General features: G+C 35.9%; 1 protein-coding gene across 26 annotated transcripts in view; it reads left to right on the forward strand.

The window, feature by feature from the left end:
- Positions 1-24,407, forward strand: part of SOX6 (SRY-box transcription factor 6) — a 631,442-nt gene that overhangs the window by 483,174 nt on the left and 123,861 nt on the right. For 19 of the 26 annotated variants that reach the window (XM_067749779.1, XM_067749774.1, XM_067749772.1 and 16 more), the window contains 2 exons: positions 6,913-7,036; positions 23,544-23,623. In XM_067749779.1, coding sequence (XP_067605880.1) covers positions 6,913-7,036; positions 23,544-23,623 — 204 coding nt within the window. The remainder of the gene's footprint in view (positions 1-6,912; positions 7,037-23,543; positions 23,624-24,407) is intronic. The other 7 variants (XM_067749783.1, XM_067749789.1, XM_067749764.1 and 4 more) reach the window with 1 other exon arrangement.

Below are 24,407 nucleotides of genomic sequence, written 5' to 3' on the forward strand. Positions count from 1 at the left end.
TCACTCTGTATGACAGTCTCTAGATCCACCACATCTCAACAAATGACCCAATTCGTCCCTTTTCATGGCTAAGTAATATTCCATTGTATATATGTACCACATCTTCTTTATCCATTCGTCTGCAATGGACATTTAGGTTGCTTCCATGATCTGGCTATTGCAAATAGTGCTGCAGTGAACATTGGGGTGCATGTGTCTATTTGAATTATGGTTTTCTCTGGGTATATGCCCAGTAGTAGGATTGCTGGATCATATAGTAATTATCTTTTTAGCTTTTTAAGGATTCTATACTGTTCTCCATAGTGGCTGTATCAATATAGAGTACCACCAAAAGTTCAAGAGGGTTCCCCTTTCTCCACACTCTCTCCAGCATTTGTTGTTTGTAGATTTTCTGATGATGCCCATTCATTTTTTTTTTTACATCTTTATTGGAGCATAATTGCTTTACAATGGGGTGTTAGTTTCTGCTTTATAGCAAAGTGAATCAGTTATACATATACATATGTTCCCATATATCTTCCCTCTTGTGTCTCCTTCCCTCCCACCCTCCCTATCCCACCACGCTAGGTGGTTACAAAGCACCGAGCTGATCTCCCTGTGCTATGTGGCTGCTTCCCACTAGCTATCTATTTTACATTTGGTAGTGTATATATGTCCATGCCACTCTCTCACTTTGTCACAGTTTACCCTTCCTTCTCCTCATATCCTCAAGTCCATTCTCTAGTAGGCTTGTGTCTTTATTCCTATCTTGCCCCTAGGTACTTCATGACATTTATTTTTTTCTTAGGTTCCATATGTATGTGTTAGCTTACGGTATTTGTCTTTCTCTTTCTGACTTACTTCACTCTGTATGACAGACTCTAGGTCCATCCACCTCACTACAGAACACTCCCTAACACCGTACACAAAAATAAGCTCAAAATGGATTAAAGACTTAAATGTAAGTCCAGAAACTATCAAATTCTTAGAGGAAAACATAGGCAGACACTCTTTGACATAAATCACAGCCAGATCCTTTTTGACCCACCTCCTAGAGAAATGGAAATAAAAACAAAAATAAACAAATGGGACCTAATGAAATTTAAAAGCTTTTGCACAGCAAAGGAAACCATAAACAACACCAAAAGACAACTCTCAGAATGTGAGAAAATATTTTCAAATGAAGCAACTGACAATGGATTAATCTCCATAATTTACAAGCAGCTCATGCAACTCAATAAAAAAACAAACAACCCAATCCAAAAATGGGCAGAAGACCTAAATAGACATTTCTCCAAAGAAGATATATGGATTGCCAACAAACACATGAAAGAATGCTCAACATCATTAATCATCAGGGAAATGTAAATCAAAACTAAAATGAGATATTGTCTCACACTAGTCAGAATGGCCATCATCAAAAAATCTAGAAAAATAAATGCTGGAGAGGACGTGGAGAAAAGGGAACACACTTGCACTGCTGGTGGGAATGTGAATCGGTACAGCCACTATGGAGAACAGTATGAAGGTTCCTTAAAAACCTACAAATAGAACTACCATATGACACAGTAATCCCACTACTGGGCATATACCCTAAGAAAACCATAATTCAAAAAGAGTCATGTACCAAAATGTTCGTTGAAGCTCTATTTACAATAGCCAGGAGATGGAAGCAACCTAAGTGTCCATCATCAGATGAATGGATAAAGAAGATGAGGAACATATATACAATGGAATATTACTCAGCCATAAAAAGAAACGAAATTGAGCTAGTTTTTTTTTGTTGTTTTTTTTTGCGGTACGCAGGCCTCTTACTGTTGTGGCCTCTCCCGTTGTGGAGCACAGGCTCCGGACGCGCAGGCCCAGCGGCCATGACTCACGGGCCCAGCCGCTCCGCAGCATGTGGGATCTTCCCGGACCGGGGCACGAACCCGTGTCCCCTGCATCGGCAGGCGGACTCTCAACCACTGCACCACCAGGGAAGCCCCCTTGCTAGTTTTTAAGACACATAATTTCTTTTAAATGGTATCCCACTGGTGAAATCTGAATAAGATTTTTGGATTGTATCAATGTCAGTGCCCTGGTTGTAATATTGTTCTATAATTTTTCAAGATGTTACCATTGGGGGAAACTGAGTTAAGTGAACATGGGATCTTTCTGTATTATTTGTTACAGCCACATGTAAATTTACAATTATATTTATAAGACTTTCAATCAAATAATTGTTATCACAAAGAATTATATTCCTTATCTCATTTAGGTCTGTTTAGCAAAAGATGACTTTATGATTAATATAATATAGCACTTAAAAGTATAGACTTTGAGCCTGACATACCTGCCCTTGAATCTTGGCTCTACCACTTTTTAATTGACTAAGTTACCTAACCTCTCGTGGTTTTGTCTTTGTCATTAAATAAATGAGGATAATAACAGTAGGTACCTCACAAAGTTTTGAGAATTAAATGAGATAGAGCATGTGAATCACTTCCCAGTGCTTGACATATAGGAAATACTGGAACATATTAGTTGCTGTGATGATGATGATGACGATGATGATTTCTGTAATTAGAGATAAAAGAGGAGCTTTTCATCATCTCTCAGCCTATGTTCTAAATGGCTACCGGATACTTTGGCTTGTATTTAATAAAGGGCATTTTGAGTTTTCATATTATTATTTTACTTAAAATGAGTTAAGGGCAACTTTATCATTTGGAACTAAATGATTATTGCTAATGAATTAACTGGAATTAATGACAATAGATTCGAGATCAAATATTCTGGGTATAAAATAAGAGAGAAGGAACAGACTAAAACTGAACAACATAATATCTATACTCCCAGTCACCTCCAGAGACACACCTCTGAAATATAAAATTATTTTCAGTTGCAGCCCCTCAGATTTTCTCTATACAAAGAGTGTACACACATGATTTCTCTCTTTTCTATCAATGAAATCCATGTGATATAATGGAAAAAGCACTGGACAGGGTGGTTAGCAGTTCTGCATTCTAGATCCAGCTCTGTTATAGGCAGTGTGACCTCCACACTGCCTATGACAGTGAGAGCCTTACCTTCTCTAAGCCGCCTGGTTCCCTATGTGTAAATTGTGAGGTTTGAATTGGATTAGTGATTCTCAGAGAATGGTCCCCGGACCAACAGCACTAATGAGCTTCACCTGGGAACTTGTTAGAACAGTACACTCTCAGGTTTCCCCCTCAGATCTACTGATTCAGGGACTCTGAGTGTGGGGTTGAACAATTTTTGTTTTAATAAGCCCTTTGGTTGATTCTGAAGTCCATAGAAGTTTGAGAATCACTTCTCTGGATTAAATTTTAGTCTAAATTTTGGACTGTTGGACCCAACCTCCAGAGTTTCTGATTCATACGTCTGGGGTGGAGTCTGATAATTTGCTTTTTGAAGTTAGATGCTGCTGGTCAGGTACCACACTTCGAGAACTACTAGGTTAGATAAACTCTAAGCTCCATTTCAACTCTGTGATTCCATCATTATCATTGCTTTCACAAAGCCTTCTGTCCCCCTCCTTATTTACTTTGTCCCTCAGTTTGTTGAAACTGCGTCTTACCTAATAGTTAACATTGAAACTTTCTAAAATATCCTACCTTGTAGAGGGTGATGGACAGAAAAGAGCTTCCCTAAATTCTTACAGCTTTTGTTAATATGAAGCACCTGCAGCTCTTTGGCATTAAAAATGACCTTAGGACCTACTATATAGCACAGGGAACTCTGCACAATGTTATGTGGCAGCCTGGATGGGAGGGGAGTCTGGGGGAGAATGGATACATGTATATGTATGGCTGACTTGCTTTGCTGTGCACCTGAAACTATCACAACATTGTTAATCAGCTATACTCCAACATAAAATAAAAAGTTTTAAAAAAAATGACCTTAGGTGGCCTACTTAATTATCTCATGTGCGTTGCTAATTACAAAGGAAATATCTTCAGACACCAAGTTTCAATAATTAAGGTCTGATGCCTAATTGCCATTGATCCCTTTATGTTGTCTTAAGATCTGAAGAGCTTGGGCACCAATGTAAAAATAAAATTATGTTTTCATTCGAAGATGCTGTTTAATGAATAACACTAAAGATCCCAAATTACATCTTCAAATGAGCTTTTTAATTCCACCTTCTTTTTCTTGGTCTTCTGGATATTTGGGATGGAATAATGCTCTGTGAGGCATGGGTCTGCTAAGAACAAACAAGCCTCTGCCTGCCAAACTGAATTATTTATTTGGCTCATGTTTTCTTTTTTTGAAGTAGAGTTATGGGTTAAGATCCACTGTTTCTTGTTTTATCAGTAATTTGATAATTTTCTAGTACTGAATTGCAAACTATATAAGAGAAAAGCAAGGATCTAACATTTACTTAGTGCCTATTATATGCCAGTCACTGTGCCACAAGCATTACTTTTCTTGTTTATTTAATCCTCACAACAACCATGTAAGGTAGTATCATTAGCTTTGGTTTTTACATGAGGAAATAGACTCAGGAAGGCTAAGTAACTGCTCAAGATCACACAGCCATAGAAATGGCAGTGTACAGATTTAAGCTCAGATTCGTTTGACAACAAAGCCTTTGTAGGCATAGTAGATACTGAATAAAAATATGTGTTGAATGAATGAGTAAAGGAATGACTATATGCCATTATCTTCCTAATGTTGATTTTTAAACAATCATAGAATTATAAAGTTGAAAAGGCACTATAGGTCATTATCTAATCAGGGTTTTAGTTATGCATATCCTTTAAAGCATCTCTAACAGATGAGTATACAGCCTTTACTTGACCACCTCTTGGGAAATGGCACACACGACCTCTTTAATCACAGTGATTATTGAATAGCTCATTATTAGAAAATTCTTTGCATTCAACTTCCCTAAAATCTCTTTCTTTTGAGCCTAGATCTGCCCTTTGTAACTGCTCAGACTTAATCTGGTTCTTCTTCCATACATAATTCTTTCAAATATTTGAACATAAGCATATATCTTCTCTCTCCCAAGCAAAATAGCCCCCATTTTTCCAGCTACTTTTCAAGATCCACACATAATAATAACTTAATAAATGTTTGTTAAATGAAAGAAGGAAAGAATAAATAAATTTGATACCTAGACTCCTCAGTTTCTTGTTTCCTTTCTTTAGAATGTGAAGCATCTGTGCTGTGTTCTGGGTACATGCTAGGACTATATTTCTAGAAGTAAATGAAGTGATTTCCTTTGATATACTCTTGCACTGCACAATAGTCACCCACAAAAATATCATTTTTTAATTTTCTGACATAGAACAGCGCTGTCATCTTTGACATCTCAGGTTTGCATCAGGTCACAACAAGCTGGAGTTGAACAGCAAACCTAGTGCTTTTCTTCAGGGTTAAAGGCGAGACCTGGGCGCTAGGGGATCAGCTCCAGTTTAAGCAGGCTAAGTTGGTACTCTAATGTACAAAACTTGGGCTTACCTCAGCTAAAATGGAAGAAATAGCTGCCCAAAGCTAGTTTCTTTCACGCCCCAATGGCAAGGTAGTAATTGCACAAAGACCTTTTTATTATAAGTTGATTTTCCTGAGAAATGAATTCTGAAAAATACTGTAAAGTGTTTATTTTTTGCTTGCCCTTTATTAACCCACATCTTAGGGCTTTCCCTAGAGAGAAACTGTTGGTAAATGAAACCTCTTAGACCTACACAGGAACATTTTTGCAATATGTCCCTGGCTGTGGAGGGAACAGGGACAGGACAAGGCAAGTTGGTGCTATTTAAACAGGGTCATCAGCCAGTATATGGAATTTTGCCTAAAGAGAAGATTTAGGAATTTAAACGGGGGAAGAGTTTGGGGTTGGTAGAATTACTGGGAAAGGTTTGTATCTTAAACAGGATATAATGCAGATCTTTTATACTAGTAAGGAGGGCAAAGACCCAGTTTGAACTTAAAGATCATTTCTCTTAGTACATCCTAGTTTTGATCTTTAAATAACAAAAGTCCTATAGTTTAATTTATAAAATCATGCCCTAAAAGCCAGCACAGAACCTTCCTGTGATGCTATTAGAATCAGGGCAGCATGCATAGAGTAAGGGAGGGAGCTAGGAAATTAAAATGTGATTTTCACAGACATGATTCTGTCATAGTTCTTATTTTCTTTATATGGAATACAAATGCTGATATAGAGTGAAGATTTTCTGTTTTGCATTTTTGTGCTCTTTGATACATTTATGGAGGTCAAATGAAATTTGATATAGTAGGATTTATTATGAAGTGCTCTCTGAATACAACTCCATAATTACTCAGCTACATGGTAGTGCATAAAGCTGTAAAACTGCTTAGCCAGACAAGCAATTTATGTGTTACATCGAGGTGTGGATGGCAAAGAATATTAGTTTAATTGGGAGCCAAGATGTAGTAGCCTTAAATCTGAAGAGCTATACGTTTAACATAATGCAGCGAGGCTTTGAAATAAGATACCTAAACTGGGGAGCTGCAGCTTTTGGAATATATAAAAATTAGACATTACTTTCTGACCAAAGATACTAAGTACTATTTACAAAATAAAGTACAGAATGCAAAGCAGGTGAAAGGGCAAAACCTTTCAACATTGTAAGGTGACAGAAGAAAACATTTCTTCTAGTTCTTTGTTTTAAAAAAAGAAAATAAAAGGAAAAAAAGTCAAGATAAAAGATAACCAGTAACTATAATTTAGTGGAAGCAGGGATGAGGCAAATTCACAATGAGGTTATGTCCTTGGTGTACCAGTGGAATCTGAAAGGGATTTGGTGAATTTAGCCTGAATTTTTCTCAGGGAGCAGATTTGGAAGGAGGTTAAAAGTGGGTGGCTGTTTGGGTACCAGCACACCACCATGGGTGAAAAACAAATACTCCTTGGCATACATTTGCTCTCTGTCTGATCATAGGCTCTCTTCTGTTTAGCAGGTTCAGGGTCACATGCCTCCGCTCATGATCCCAATTTTTCCACATGACCAGCGGACCCTGGCAGCAGCTGCTGCTGCCCAACAGGGATTCCTCTTCCCCCCTGGAATAACATACAAACCAGGTAAGTAGAAAGGGATTGCACATTCTTTTGGGAATGCTAAGATCCATATGTTTTTGCTTAGTAATCACAACAAGCACAGAAGCATATGAAGGAACTATGAATAAAAAGATCATAAAAGCTATTTTAAAGTAAAATTAGAATTGTGAAGGGGGCATGTTAATAAACGAATTGGTTGCTAAAAACTTTTACTTTCTCTTCTTCCACTTGAGTTTGTTCTGAATTCACAGATAAAATGCTACTTTCCCTCAGGACTACAAATTTTTGTCAGCTCTCTCTCATACCTTTACTGTGAATAATTGTCTTTGGTTAAAGATACTTTGCTCCTCCTGAGAGCTTTTATACTCTAGGAGAGTGGTCGCATACAGTATAAAATGCTATTATTGTTTGTTGTCTGATTTCTCTTGGAAGAAGAGTTAAAACTAGACTGATTTAATTAGCTTGCTACTAATAGGTAAAATTCTTTTTGATTTTAGCCTAAATAATGAAGAAGTCAGTTGTATTTTCTTATTCATCTTTGAACCGCAAAAAACAGGACACATAACCTTGCAGTGAAGTATGTTTTGAGATGATTTAGCAAATGTTATGATTTTTCTTTATTCCTCTGAGTTTACTGGACTCCTGGGGAATTCAATTAGGGGCATAATGGTTTGAAGCTTCTTTCAGAGCATCCTTGTAAACAGGGCTTTAAATGTTTAAAGATATGTTGCCAAAGGAATCCAATGTAAGAAGATAGTCAAGTAAATAAAAAGTCAACCTGAATTTCATTTGTGCATTCTTTGTAACTGACCTCAGCTCAGAAGTAGTGACCTTGTTCTACTCATTAATAATTTCTGTGTCAAGTTCTTTTTAACATATTAACCTGATTATACTAACCACCCAGTCTGAGTGCAACAAATCTGACTGCAGCGGTTTCTTTGTGTATGGGTTTATAAAGTGAACAAAGGTATTTTAATATGCTTAAAGCAATAATAAAGTATAAATCACTTTACTAAAATTCTCTGTAAGGAATGTTACTAAATAGCATAAAAACAAACCTAGTGGGGTTTAACATCTATTTTTTGCCATCAATTACTCTTATGCTTTTGGTAGAAAACCCCCTTCCTTGTGAGGAAAGGAAAGATGTCTGTGTCACAACCCAAGTTATTCAAAGAATAGAGATCTTAAGCGATTGGCTAATTTAAGGACTGACTTTCAAAATTCCTCAGCTATAAAGCAGTCAAAACTAGGAGTAACAACGGTTTTTGGATACCACAGTGAAAGAAAATTGTGTTACTCAAAGTTAAAAGTTGATTTTTCTAGAGCAGAATTTTTAGAGCAAGTTATATTCTGTGAAATTAGTATCCATATTAAGGACAGGATAATATTTGGTCAGAGAATATCTTTCTGTCAGTGCAGTGGTTCACTTCTTCTCTGATCTCTATAAGTAGTTTTGAACTTTCTTCACCTTGACTTCCTTCAGAATGTTGGTGTAAACTAAGTTTACTGGTTTAACCTGAATCTGAGTTGTTATCCCTACACCAGTTTTGGAATCCTTTTAAATGAACTGTATGTGGAAACTATTTAATTTCCACGTTTTTAAATTTAAAATTCTCCATATTTCAAAATCAGGTTATGGGCCTTATTTTCTTCTAGACACAGATATCAACATAATTGACATGTTATGTAACTTTGTTAAGACGATAATACTGTTTTCTTGTTTTCTAACATCTGTATTGCAGTATAATTACTTTACAATGGTATGTTAGTTTCTGATGTATAACAAAGTGAGTCAGCTATACATATACATATATCCCCATATCTCCTCCCTCTTGCGTCTCCCTCCCACCTCCCTATCCCACCCCTCTAGGTGGACACAAAACACCCAGCTGATCTCCCTATGCTATGCAGCTGCTTTCCACTAGCTATCTATTTTACATTTGGTGGTGTATATATATTTCCATGCCACCCTCTCACTTCATCCCAGCTTACCCTTCGCCCTCCCTGTGTCCTCAAGTCCATTCTCTACGTCTACGTCTTTATTCCTGTCCTGCCCGTAGGTTCTTCAGAACCTTTTTTTTTTTTTTAGATTCCATATATATGTGTTAGCATACAGTATTTGTTTTTCTCTTTCAGACTTACTTCACTCTGTATGACAGACTCTAGGTCCATCCAGCTCACTACAAATAACTCAATTTCGTTTCTTTTAAAGGCTGAGTAATATTCCATTGTATATATGTGACACATCTTTTTTATCCATTCATCTGTCGAGGGACACTTAGGTTGCATCCATGTCCTGGCTATTGTAAATAGAGCTGCAGTGAATATTGTGGTACATGACTCTTTTTGAATTATGGTTTTGTCGGGGTACATGTACAGTACTGGGATTGCTGGGTCATATGGTAGTTCTATTTTTAGTTTTTTAAGAACTTCCATTTTGTTCTGCATAGTGGCTGTATCAGTTTACATTCCCACCAACAGTGCAAGAGGGTTGCCTTTTCTCCACACCCTCTCCAGCATTTATTGTTTGTAGATTTTTTTTTTTTTTTTTGCGGTACGCGGGCCTCTCACTGATGTGGCCTCTCCCGTTGCGGAGCACAGGCTCCGCATGCGCAGGCTCAGCGGGCATGGCTCACGGGCCCAGCCGCTCCACGGCATGGGAGATCCTCCCGGACCGGGGCATGAACCCGTGTCCCCTGCATCAGCAGGCGGACTCTCAACCACTGCGCCGCCAGGGAAGCCCTGTTTGTAGATTTTTTGATGATGGCCATTCTGACTGGTTTGAGGTGAGACCTCGTTGTAGTTTTTGATTTACATTTCTCTAATGATTAGTGATGTTGAGCATCCTTTCATGTGTTTGTTGGCAACGTGTACACCTTCTTTGGAGGAATGTCTATTTAGGTCTTCTGCTCAGTTTTGGATTGGGTTGTTTGTTTTTTTGATATTGAGCTGCGTGAGCTGTTTGTATATTTTGGAGATTAATCCTTTGTCCGTTGCTTCGTTTGCAAATATTTTATCCCATTCTAAGGTTGTCTTTTTGTCTTGTTTATAACTTCCTTTGCTGTGCAAAAGCTTTTAAGTTTCATTAGGTCCCATTTGTTTAGTTTTGTTTTTATTTCCATTACTCTGTGATTTATGTCATAGAGTATTCTGCCTATGTTTTCCTCTAAGAGATTTATAGTGTCTGGTCTTACATTTAGGTCTTTAATCCATTCTGAGTTTATTTTTGTGTATAGTGTTAGGGAGTGTTCTAATTTCATTCTTTTACATGTAGCTGTCCAGTTTTCCCAGCACCACTTATTGAAGAGGCTGTCTTTTCTCCATTGTGTACTCTTGCCTCCTTTTTCAAAGGTAAGCTTACCGTATGTGCCTGGGTTTATCTCTAGGCTTTCTGTCCTGTTCCATTGATCTATATTTCTGTTTTTGTGCCAGTACCATGCTGTATTGATTATTGTAGCTTTGTAGTATGGTCTGAAGTCAGGGAGCCTGATTCCTCCAGCTCTATTTTTCGTTCTCAAGATTGCTTTGGCTATTCGGGGTCTTTTGTGTTTCCATTCAAATTGTGAATTTTTTTGTTCTAGTTCTGTGAAAAATGCCATTGGTAGTTTGTTAGGGATTGCATTGAATCTGTAGATGGCTTTGGGTAGTATAGTCATTTTCACAATGTTGATTCTTCCAATCCAAGAACATGGTATATTTCTCCATCTGTTTGTATCATCTTTAATTTCTTTCACCAGTGTCTTATAGTTTTCGGCATACAGGTCTTTTGTCTCCTTAGGTAGGTTTTTTCCTAGGTATTTTATTCTTCTTGTTGCAGTGGTAAATGGGAGTGTTTCCTTAATTTCTCTTTCAGATTTTTTATTGTTAGTGTATAGGACTGCAAGAGATTTCTGAGCATTAATTTTGTATCCTGCTACTTTACCAAATTCATTGCTTAGCTCTAGTAGTTTTCTGGTAGCATCTTCAAGATTCTCTATATATAGTATCATGCCATCTGCAAATAGTGACAGTATTACTTCTTTTCTGATTTGGATTCCTTTTATTTCTTTATCTTCTCTTATTGTTGGGGCTAAAACTTTCATGACTATGTTGAATAATAGTTGTGAGAGTAGGCAACCTTGTCTTGTTCCTGATCTTAGTGAAATGGTTTCAGTTTTTCACCATTGATAATGATGTTGGCTGTGGGTTTGTCATATACGGCCTTTATTATGTTGAGGTAAGTTCCCTCCATGCCTACTTTCTGGAGGGTTTTTATCATAAATCCGTGTTGAATTTTGTCGAAAGCTTTTTCTGCATCTATTGAGATGATCGTAAGGTTTTTCTCCTTCAATTTGTTAATATGGTTTATCACATTGATTGATTTGCGTATATTGAAGAATCCTTGCATTCCTGGGGTAAACCCCACTTAATTGTGGTGTATGATCATTTTATTGTGCTGTTGGATTCTGTCTGCTAATATTTTGTTGAGGATTTTTCCATCCATGTTCATCAGTGATACTGGCCTGTAGTTTCCTTTTTGGTTAGATCTTTGTCTGGTTTTGGTATCAGGATGATGGTGGTCTCGTAGAATGAGTTTGGGAGTGTTCCTCCTCTGCTATATTATGGAAGAATTTGAGAAGGATAGGTGTTAGCTCTTTTCTAAATGTTTGATAGAATTCGCCTGTGAAGCCATCTGGTCCTGGGCTTTTGTTTGTTGGAAGATTTTTAATCACAGTCTCAATTTCAGTGCTTGTGATGGGTCTGTTTATATTTTCTATTTCTTCCTGCTTCAGTCTCGGAAGGTTGTGCTTTTCTAAGAATTTGTCCATTTCTTCCAGGTTGTCCATTTTATTGGCATATAGTTGCTTGTAGTAATCTCTCATGATCCTTTGTATTTCTGCAGTGTCAGTTGTTGCTTCTCCTTTTTCATTTCTTATTCTGTTGATTTGAGTCTTCTTCCTTTTTTTCTTGATGAGTCTGGCTAATGCTTTATCAATTTTGTTAATCTTCTCAAAGAACCAGCTTTTAGTTTTATTGATCTTTGCTGTTGTTTCCTTAATTTCTTTTTTATTTATTTCTGATCTGATCTTTATGACTTCTTTCCTTCTGCCAACTTTGGGGTTTTCTTGTTCTTCTTTCTGTAATTGCTTTAGGTGTAAGGTTAGGTTGTTTATTTGAGATGTTTCTTGTTTCTTGAGGTAGGATTATATTGTTATAAACTTCACTCTTAGAACTGGTTTTTCTGCGTCCCATAGGTTTTGGGTCATCGTGTTTTCATTGTCATTTGTTTCTAGGTAATTTTTGATTTCCTCTTTGATTTCTTCAGTGATCTCTTGGTTATTAACTGGTGTATTGTTTAGCCTCCATGTGTTTGTATTTTTTACAGTTTTTTTCCTGTAATTGATATCTAGTCTCATAGTGCTGTGGTTGAAAAAGATACTTAATATGATTTCAGTTTTCTTAAATTTATTGAGGCTTGATTTGTGACCCAAGATATGATCTATCCTGGAGAATGTTCCATGAGCACTTGAGAAGAGAGTGTATTCTGTTGTTTTTGGATGGAATGTCCTGTAAATATCAATTAAGTACATCTTGTTTAATGTATCATTTAAAGCTTGTGTTTCCTTATTTATTTTCATTTTGGATGATCTGTCAATTGGTGAAAGTGGGGTGTTAAAGTCCCCTACTATGATTGTGTTACTGTCAATTTCCCCTTTTATGACTTTTAGCATTATCCTTATGTACTGAGGTGCTCCTATATTGGGTGCATAAATATTTACAACTGTTTTATCTTCTTCTTGGATTGATCCCTCGATCATTATGTAGTGTCCTTCTTTGTCTCTTGTAATAGTCTTTTTTTAAAGTCTATTTTGTCTGATATGAGAATGGCTACTCCAGCTTTCTTTTGATTTCCATTTGCATGGAATATCTTTTTCCACCCCCTCACTTGCAGTCTGTATGTGTCCCTAGGTCTGAAGTGGGTCTCTTGTAGACAGCATATATATGGGTCTTGTTTTTGTAGCCATTCAGACAGTCTGTCTTTTGGTTGGAGCATTTAATCCATTTACATTTAAGGTAATTATCAATATGTATGTTCCTATTACCATGTTCTTAACTGTTTGGGGTTTGTTATTGTAGGTCTTTTCCTTCTCTTGTGTTTCCTGCTTCTCTAGAGAAGTTCCTTTAGCATTTGTTGTAAAGCTGGTTTGGTGGTGCTGAATTCTCTTAGCTTTTCCTTGTCTGTAAAGGTTTTAATTTCTCGGTTGAGTTGAATCTGAATGCGATCCTTGCTGGGTAGGGTAACCTTGGTTGTTGGTTTTCCCCTTTCATCACTTTAAATATGTCCTGCCACTCCCTTCTGGCTTGCAGAGTTTCTGCTGAAAGATCAGCTGGTAACCTTATGGGGATTCCCTTGTATGTTATTTGTTGCTTTTCCCTTTTAATATTTTTTCTTTGTATTTAATTTTTGATAGTTTGATTAATATGTGTCTTGGTGTGTTTCTCCTTGGATTTATCCTGTATGGGACTCTCTGTGCTTCCTGGACTTGATTGACTATTTTGTTTCCCATATTAGGGACGTTTCCAACTATGATGTCTTCAAATATTTTCTCAGTCCCTTTTTTTTTTCTCTTCTTCTTCGGGGACCCCTATTATTCGAATGTTCATGCATTTAATGTTGTCCCAGAGGTCTCTGAGACTGTTCTCAATTGTTTTCATTTTTTTTTCCTTATTCTTCTCTGTGGTGGTTATTTCCATTATTTTATCTTCCAGGTCACTTATCCGTTCTTCTGCCTCAGTTATTCTACTATTGATTCCTTCTAGAGAATTTTTAATTTCGTTTATTGTGTTGTTCATCATTGTTTGTTTTCTCTTTAGTTCTTCTAGTTCTTTGTTAAACGTTTCTTATATTTTCTCCATTCTATTTCCAAGATTTTGGATCATCTTTACTTTCATTATTTTGAATTCTTTTTCAGATCGACTGCCTATTTCCTCTTCATTTGTTTGGTCTGGGGGAATAATACTCTTTTTTATGGGGAAGATATTGTTATATAGTCAGTGAGTTTGGACCATTTTATAAAATGTCTTCTCACACAGTATCACTGAGATTGCAGTATGTAAGTAAGGAGAATCTAGACATTGAGGCAATATTGTGCAGTAGTGAGTTACCCCAGCTGAACAGCATCTGTGAAGCATAGAGTAGTGTCTTGGGGTAGCAAAGCTGGATTTGATTATGTTGGCTAAAACCTGTTGTTTAGGGCAGGACAGTGGATTTGGACATGTACGATGATTTTTAATCACAAGCAAGCCTGGTAAAAAAGTTATTATCTGGCGACCCCTAAGTTATGTCAGAGAACTGAATTAACCAGAACTCTAAATTCTTAAATACTTTGGCTAATTCAGGTTTTATTGTATATAAAACTTATACTTTAAAAGGATTAAAATTATATGTTCATATGCTACTGGGAGAGACATTCCATACTTAGGAGACAGTCTATGCAGTGTTCTTGTCATTCACAGAAACTGGGAAAGGAGAATACTGTTTGACTGGTGTCTGGACAAGGAAAACTTTTTTGCCCCAAACTGAGCTGTAGCTATAATTTCACTTGTGAGACAATGACTGAAATTTTAGAGGAGTAGTGTTGTCACATATAAAAGCCTTGAAATGGTGGTGTAACTTTATAGTTTGATCCCCTAAGCAAGAAGAAGAATAAGTGCTACATTGGTTTTTAATGAATTACAAAATAAATGGCTCTCTTTTTGCTCTTTTTTCACCTTCCCATAACCTGAAACAATTCCATAGTGTTTGTGCCTTCAACTGATTGAATAATTATCTTCATTTCCAGAAAGCAAGGACCACCTTGGGCTGATGTTTCCTGTTAAAGTTGACTGTTTCTGAGTCCATATTAGTACATTCTAAACAAATATATTTAGGGCTATCAACCTTCTCCTCTTCAGATAATTTGACCCATTATTCTGGACATTTCAGGGCCCCATGGGTAGTGAACACCAAGCAAGCTCTCCCACTCCGGTGAGTTGCTGAGGAGGCATGTTGCTGACGGGGATTGTACAGTTTCAGGGGAACATCTATCAAAATAATCTCTGCTGAAATTCTTTTATTGAGTTGTAATCCCTAATTAAACCCCACCTATTTAAAAAAAAAAACTGGTTCTCTAATTAGAGACATCTTTCTAAAAAGGAACTTATCAGTGCCCAGAACATAAACCAGAGAAGTTTGGTTGCTTTGCTCTTTCACATCATGATGCTGAGAGATACAGCAATCCAGGGTGAGATGAATACAATTGAGTACCTATGACTGAGAAAACTAAAATATTAAGCCTCTTTCGTAGCTGCCAATGTGTATATCAGAGTGATTGAATTGACTGTAAAATAAAAACACTGGATAGCATCCTTTGTGTGCCAGGGATGATGCAGCTGACCCATGGACTTCGTGTAGTTGGGATTTTTAAAATGATTGCTGCTGGAGTAGCACCCTTAAAGTTTCCCAGGAAATCCTAGGAGTAGGATGTCTGCCTGCTCATGACTCCTACACTTACTTACTATTTATAATATGATAACAGCTAAAGTTTATTGAATAATTACTTTGTGCCAAACACTGTGTTAAATATTTTACATTATTTTATTTAATTCTTACTTGAACATATCACTTAACCTTGCTGAGCCTCTCATTTTTGTCATCTAAAAAAATATGTCATGATTTGTCCACTGCTCAGCATGGGTGTGAAGATTAAATTTGTTAAAATGTATGAAAGTTATTTGAAAATTCTAAAACACTATGTTTGGGGATAAAGTCTGACCATGAAACTAAGTAAATTTAACTACATTAAACTGCATTCTTATCCATTAGAAATGTGGTCCCAAAACCGAGCTTTTGACTGAGATATATTGTCTCTCTGCCTGATGACCAAAAGCAATTTTACTAGTAGACCTGCTGTTTCTTTAAGAAAAAAATTGTGGTAAAATATACATAAAATAATATTTATTATTTTAACCATTTTTCAATGTACAACTCAGTGATATTAATACATTTGCAGTTTTTTGTAACCATTACCGTTATCTATACCACAAACTTTCAGTCATCTCCAACAAAAACTCTGTGGCCATTAAACAATAACTCTCCCTATCCTCCTACCCTGAATCCCTGGTAACCTCTATTTTACTATTTTTCTATATGAATTTGCCTATTCTAGGTACTTCATATAAATGGAATCATACAATATTTGTCCCTCTGCATCTGACTTATTTCAATAAGCATAATGTTTTCAAGGTCCATCTATATTGTAGTATGTATCAAAAGTCCATTCTTTTTTATGGCTGAATAATATCCCATTGTATATATATGTCTACGTCTATATATTTGTTTGTTTATCCATTCATCTGTTGATGGATATTTCTGTTGTTTCCACATTTTGGCTATTGTGAATAATGCTACTGTGAACATTGGTATACAAATACCTGTTTGTGTCCCTGCTTGCAGTTCTTTTAGATATACACGTAGGAATGGAATTGTTGTATCATATGGTAGTTCTATGTTTAGCCCTTTGAGATACCATCAAACTGATTTCTATACGGGCTGCACCTTTTACATTCCCACCAGTAATGCAAGAGTGTTGCAATTTCTTTATATCCTAACCAATACTTGTTATTTTCCATTTTTTAAAAAAAATTATAGCCATCCTAGTAGATGCGAAGTGGTATCTCACTGTGGTTTTGTTTTTCATTTCCCTGATGATTAATGATTTTGAGCATCTTTTCACGTGCCTATTGGAAATTTGTATATCTTCTTTGGAAATGTCTAAGTACATTGCCTATTTTTGAATTGGGTTGTTTGTTTTGTCTTTATTGAGTTTCAGGAGTTCTTATATATTCTAGATATTAATCCTGTATCAAATATATGATTTGCAAGTTTTTCTTCTCATTTTGTAGGTCGTCTTTTCACTTACTCGATAGTATCCTTTGATGCACAAAATTGTTTAATTTTGATGAAGTCTGATTTATCTATTTTTTCTTTTGTTGCCTGTGCTTTTGCTGTCATATCCATGAAATCATTGCCAAATCCAAAGATTTACTCCTATGTTTTCTTCTAAGAGTTTTATAGTTTTAGTACTTAAGTTTAGGTCTTTGATCCATTCCAGTTAATTTTTATATATGGTATAAATTAAGGGTCCAACTTCATTCTTTTGCATGTGGATATCAGTTTTTCCAGCACCATTTGTTGAAAAGATGTCTTTTCCCCAATGAATGGTCTTGGTACCCTTGTAAAAAATCAATTAACTATATGTAAGGGTTTATTTCTGGGCTCTCTATTCTGTTTCATTAGTCTATATATCTGTTCTTATGCCAGTATCTTACTGTTTTAATTACTCTAACTTTGTAGTAAATTTTGAAATCAGAAAGTATGAGTCTTCCAACTTTATTTGTCTTTTTCAAAATTGTTTGGGCTATTGGGGCCCCATGCAATTCCATATAAATTTGAGGATTGGCTTCCATTTCTGTAAAAAAAGATGGTTGGAATTTTGGTAGAGATTTCACTGAGTCTGTAGATTGCTTTGTTGATCTTAACAATGTGAAGTCTTCCTGTCTATGAACATGGATGCCTTTCTATTTATTTAGATCTTTAAAAATTTCTTTCAGAAATGTTTTATAGTTTTTCAGTGTACAAGTCTTTGCCTCTTTAGTTAAGTTTATTCCTAAGTATTTGATTCTTTTAGATGCTATTGTAAGTAGAATTGCTTTCTTAACTTCCTTTTGGATTGTTCATTGCTAGTATATAGAAACACAGTTGATTTTTGTGTGTTAATCTTCTACCCTGAAACTGCTGAATTTATTTATTAGCTCTTGTAGCTTTCTTATGAATTCTTTGGAATTTTCTACATATAGGACCACTTCATATGCAAATAGACATAGTTTTACCTATTTTTACCTGTTTACCTAGTTTTACCTGTTTTCCTCTTTCTTTCTCCCTTCCTCCCTTCCTTCCTTATCCCCTCCCTCCCTCCTTCCCTCCCTTCCTCCCTCTCTCTCTTCTTTCTTTCTTTCTAGTACTAACTAGAACTTCTAGGACAGTGGTGTATAGCAACAGTGAAAGTGGGTATAATTGTCCCCGATCTTAGTAGAAAAGCTTTCAGTCTTTTACCACTGAGTGTGATGTTAGCTGTGGGTTTTTCATAAATACCCTTTATCATGTTGATGAACTTTCCCTCTATTCCTAGTTTTGTCTGAGAATTTTTATCATGAAAAGATGTTGGATTTTGTCAAATGCCTTTTCTGCATCAATTGAGATGATCATGTGGGTTTTTCTCCCATTGTTCTATTAATGTTATGTATTGCATTGGTTTTTTATTTTTAATGTTGAACCACCCTTGCATTCCTGGGATAAATCCTACTTTGTCATGGTGAATAATCCTTTTGATATGCTGTTGGATTCAATATTTTGTTGAGGATTTTAATATTCATACAGAATATTGGTCTATAATTTTCTTTTCCTGTGATGTCTTTATCTGGCTTTGTTATCAAGTTTACACTGGCCTCATTACCTCAGAGTTAGGAAGTGTTTCCTCTTCAATATTTTTGAAGATTTTGTAAGGATTAGTGTTAATTTTTATTAAATATTCAGTAGACTTTATTGGTGAAGCCAAAAATTCAGTCCAGGAATTTTCTTTATTGGGAGGTTTTTGATTACTGATTCAATCTCTTGTTATGGGTTTGTTTATATTATCTATTTCTCCTTGAGACAGTTTACATAATTTGTATGTTTCAAGGAATTTGTCCATTTCTTCTAGATTGTCTAATTTGCTGATGTACAGTTGCTACCTAATACTTCTTTTTAATTCCTTTGTTTCAGTTAGCATTTATTGAGCACCATTTATTTGCTGATATCTATATATATAAATGTATATGTATACATATATATGAATATACATATATATTCTCATTTAATTTTTATAACAACTCTAAGATATAAGTGGCATTATCTATATTTTGTTAAAAGAAAAAAAGAAACTAAAAGTCAAAGAAGTAAATTGACTCTTTCCAAACTTTCACATCTAGAATTAGTGGAGGTAGAATTCAGACTGAAATTCTGAATATTTGACATTTTATACTCTTGCAGGCATGATCTAAGTGTATAAGATATGAAGAAAAGTCTAGCTTTTGTGAGTGTGTGTATATAAAAAGTGTGATTTATATGTATGGGATTATCTAGATGACATCTTGTGAAGCTAGCCATTTCTAGCTCTTCTTGACTATTTAAAACAGAGGCATGTACGACTATTGCTGGAATACTTTATTAATTAAATCCATCTACTTGAAATCAAAGCATTTCTGAGGTTCTTCAGGTTAGTACTCCCCTTTTTAAATAAGAGTGGTGAGGTCCAAGAAGGAACTATATATGCTCACCTGTATAAACTAACCTAGTTTTATGGTGATTGAGATTATTTTAACTGTGCCCTTCTTCATATATGTAGGCTATATCATTGGTGAGTTACTAAGTCATGAACTTTAAGTTGTTATTTTAAGTTAATTTCTTGTCATGGGGATACATGTATATCATTTTGTCCATACTCACTTATTTAATTGCTATTGTGACAAATCCCATGATTTTCATATGATTAGCCAAGAGTTTGGATGCATCTATGAAATAAGTAAAGAAATTAAGATTGATCCTTGATTCTTAGCTTCTTTAAAGGTATGAAAACAATGCAGATGCTCTTAGAAAAAGTCTTGAGATCAAGACTCTTCTCATCATTGGTCTATTCTTTGATGAATAGAGGAGAAATTTAGCAGGAGAAATAAGAGCATGGTGATCTCAGCAATATATACTATGATCCATGGCAATTTTTTTCTCCAATTGTTCTCAGAACAAATTAAAGATTTTGTTTTCTTTTTAAGATTCTAAATGTGTCACTCATTGCCTACTAACTTTTGCTGCAGTGTGCTGTCTCACAAAGATAAATTCAGATTGATTATGGCATTCCCTCAGAATACAGAGAAGTTATAATATTTTGCTATTCTGAATACATGCATCCAGGCAAGATGCAATGTGGCATGTCCAAGTCTATACTGTTGGCTGTAATTGAAATATTTCCATATTGTAGCAAAAATGATAATAGCTCATAAAAGTGGGGTGTATCTATGAGTTATCTGGCAACTCATATAACTTACCATCATCCTGTGATACCACCAGACAATGATCTGTGAGATGAGGGATGTATCGTATATCTTTCTTCTGTTTTGGAGGGTGGAAAATAAGGTATGAGACTTTGAGCCAGTAACTGAAGAATCTTTGAGTCCTGTCTCCTAGTTTAACGTATTTTTCTTCTCTACTCCTCCCAAACTCTCTAAATAGGTTAATATCTGAAGTTAGTATCTCAGAAGACTGCAACCATCCCAGTCCCTCGTCTTTCTGAGGAATCAAAGTAAATGGACAGAATTTTACCCATGGGATTTTTGACTTTTTAATAAAAGTGAAGTTTGTATCCGAATTACACAAACTAGGAGTATTCTTGCAGGAGGTAGTCTGAGTCTAATGGGTCCTAGGTTCATGATACAAGCTCCTCCTTTTCCTGTGTTTAAGTCTTAATAAGTTTCGGCTTCCTTTCGGTTTCCCTGAAAATTAGAAAATATACTTCCTGTCATTCAGGGACTCTTGCTGTGGAGCTGCTTTGATCCCAAAGCAATGTTGGTTATTGTGGCAAGTGAAACTAATGTCAGGCAAATGTCCTATAGGCTGTAACTCCTGTTTCATATTTGCTCTGTAAGCTCCAGATAAAAATAATCAGTTGGAAAACCTAGAAGCCTGGAAAGATGGATTTATGTAATGGGCATTATTTCCCAAATTGGCATTTGGAGGTTGTCTACTTATACTAGAGGTAGCAAGGGCCAGATTACAGTAGTGCCTAAAACCAACCTGTTTCAACAGGCTTCATCTTCTTTTGTACAGATTTAAAGAGAATGGGTCCTCACGCAAGCATTTCAAATCCAGAGACAAATTTGAAAAAAATTGCTACAACATGTTGACTGATTCCTTGCCAAGTCAGCCACTGAGAACTTTTTCTTGATCGACTCTTACACAGAGACAATTAAAGGCGAGGGGGAGAGGGGGAAAGCTTGTAACTTTTTAAAAGAATTAAACTTCACAGTACTCTAAATCCCTCTCCCTCTTAAATCTTCTCTTCTACTTTTAACCCTCCTCTTCTTCACCCTTACCTTCTCCCTCTCTGGCCTTTTCCTTTTTCTCTCTCTTCTGATCATTCCCTGTGATATACTCAGTTGCTCTAATGTATTCATTTTTACTTTTGGTATTGATACAATATGTTCTGGAGACATAGCTTTCCAAAGATTATATTCAGATATACAGATTCAAACCAGCAGAAAGGTTAAAAACATTTTAAAAATATGCTTGTCAGCAGTGGAAAGAAAGCTGTTTGTAGCCAGCAGGTGAGCTGGAGAGTACTACAGGGTGTGGTAGAGATGGTAATAAATTAACTGGCAAGCCAAAAACTATAAAAAAAAAATCAGCTATTTCATAGCATAGAAGCATGACAGCTATGAAAAAAGGAGTGCCCCAGGGAATTCTTTTAGAGTTTGATTTTTTTAAATATGTTTGACATGAAAAATGTTTTAGTACAAATAAAACAACTGGTATTAAACTTACAGGGAGGAGGGTTATGGTTTAGAGTTAGTATGAATAATGCATGATATTTAAAGAAAGAACAGCTCTAAAATGTTCTGAGAGGCAGCCCATGTTGATGGTTGGAATGGTGATTTTTTTTTTCTCTATTTTTGAAGCATCATTAATTCAGCATCGTTTTGTGATTTTTTTAACCTGATAAGATGTCAACCAAAGAAATACTGTTTGACTTAGATTAGGATATTCTTTCTTCAGATAATTTAGTTTAAATATCAAGAGGATCAGTAGAATTATTTAAGCATAAAGCGGCAGTCATTTACCATAAAAAATAATTTGGCCTAGTTATCTTTTTTAAAAAGCTCATGTAGCACTGCAAACCAAAATCAACCTCATGGAAGGGGAAAAACAAGATCAGATATTTTGAACATTACTCCATAGGAGACTAGCACAGTATAGTGTTAGTGAATGCATTGTAGCAGCGCTCCATATGCAATCAGAAGCCAATTGTTACTGGACTGTGTACAAGCGCACACTGTGCTCAATGGTCTGATGAGGTATTATGGATATGATGCAAAGAGACTGTGTAGATTAGAAGCTTACAATTTGTTAAAAGTGAAAGCAACTTAACATTTACATTGGGCCAGCTGAGTGCAACTTCATGTGGCAAACAGGATGAGTTCCAACGAACCAGGGGCACCAGGAAGGCTCCAGGTATTAGTGTCCATGCAGAAAAAAAGGGGTTTCATTGCTTTCTAGTTGACTACCTTTATTACTGTGATTCTTTCTATACTTTTCATTATCATATTCAGCTTTTAGTGTGGAAAAGTTCATGCAAAACAGCATGATTATTGTAAATGTCCAAAATGTGTGGAGGAACAGACTATTAAAATATAGCCTAGAGATAATACATAACACTGACTTTAAATAAGTAGCTGAAGTCAAAGTGATACTCCATGAAATCACTGATATTGTGTAATTTATCCATAAGTATTAATTTTGATTTCAATTGCCACTATCACAATACATTCCTCATCACTTTCTCTTGGTTCTTCAGGTTGTTCGCTTCATACAGCCTACGTTCTTAGGTCACAGAAGGTACTTCAGCCCCCCTGTTTAGGAGTGGTCTGGAGCCAGAAACACATTAAGATGTAGCATTGATCTCTGCTAAACCATGCTCAATCTCGACCAGACATTTAATGCAGATATCACATGTAAAATGTGTGTTTATTTAATCAAATCATCATCAGAGAATAAGTGATGAGTGCCTAGTGTGTGTGCATGATTCTGTACTAGGTTCCACCAGAAGTTAGCGCAGAAAAACATAGTTTCCACTCTACTTGGGATACCAGGCATTTCATAGAATGTTGGCAGATAAGATTAGCTTCTCTCTTACCCCTACCAAATTAAAGAGGTTGCATTTAATTTTTTTTCCTCTATTTTTTATAAAATAAACGTTAGGGTTATGGACAGTCAGTAATTCTTAATCTTTTTTGGACTGTAATACTCTGCCTTGCCTACCGAGGCAAAACGTTTTGTTGTTTTAATGTAAAAGCCTTAATGCTTTCTCAGTGAACTGAATGTCAGCCTGGCTTTAAGATATTTTTTTACTCTTAAAAAAATGATGTATTACAAGATTTGTAATGGAGTGAACATGCTTGAATTGCACATTTAATTTTTTTAACATCACATTCATGTTTTGCCAGTTTGCCTACCAGCTATCTATTAACAAAAAGTTCCAAGGCAGCAGTGCAAGTCTGTGCCCAACTAAGCCTTTTGTTTCTGCAGATGTTTGGGCTTAGAGCAATGTTGTAAAGCTCCGGTAATCCAAGGACCATGTTTGTACTTGTCTGCTGTGATTCCCTGTTCATTGTCTAAACCTGTATGCATTGTTCTTTCCGACAGGTGATAACTACCCTGTACAGTTCATTCCATCAACAATGGCAGCTGCTGCTGCTTCTGGACTCAGCCCTTTACAGCTCCAGGTGAGTGCCAGAAGAAAAAAATGTGTGATACGAGCCAGTACTTTAGTGGAAAACTGCTAACCAGCTGTATGCTAAATAATGGCCTGGGTATTAAATAATTTTTTAAGCATAGCCTAGAAGGATTAACACCTTATGTACTTACCATACTGCAAGTAGAAGGGAAAACTGTCATGTCAATATTTTTAAAGGAAAAAATGACATTATGACTTAGTACTGTATGTTCTCGATCAGGTAAGTTAATGGTTTTACAATTTTTTATGGCTGATTGTTATGGTTGTTATTGGGTATGTAAGCTTTTTCCTTATCAATTCTTCATCCACGTCTCCATTCATGTCCAATTAGCTTTTACACATAAGCATCAAAACAGAAAACAATGTTGGATATTTTCCTTCTTGCAGCTCATGGAATAGGGGGTTGTTATTACCAAGTTACTTTAACTATTTGGAAAATGTGAACACTTTGCTCCTGAATATGTGTATTCTCGTCCTCATCCTCATGCCAGGTCAAAAGTCTGGGCATGGTGTCTGACCAAATTCTGGGTTAGAGTTCTTTACCTATGGAACTAAAATTGGAGAGAAAGTGTTTTGGAAGCTAAATTAAAAAATCACTTGCACCTTCTCTTCTTCATAGTAAAATGGTGCGGGGGGGTTAACAATAGGACTAAGTAATCTTTATACCCTTCTAGCACTGCCATCTTAATGGGAAATTGACTTTAACTATGAGTGTATATTTTAACAAAAACAAAAAGATAATATCATTAAAATAATGGTTAAACCTTCAGTAT

Source organism: Pseudorca crassidens, chromosome 9 (assembly GCF_039906515.1).
Source record: "Pseudorca crassidens isolate mPseCra1 chromosome 9, mPseCra1.hap1, whole genome shotgun sequence".
Taxonomy (NCBI): domain Eukaryota; kingdom Metazoa; phylum Chordata; class Mammalia; order Artiodactyla; family Delphinidae; genus Pseudorca; species Pseudorca crassidens.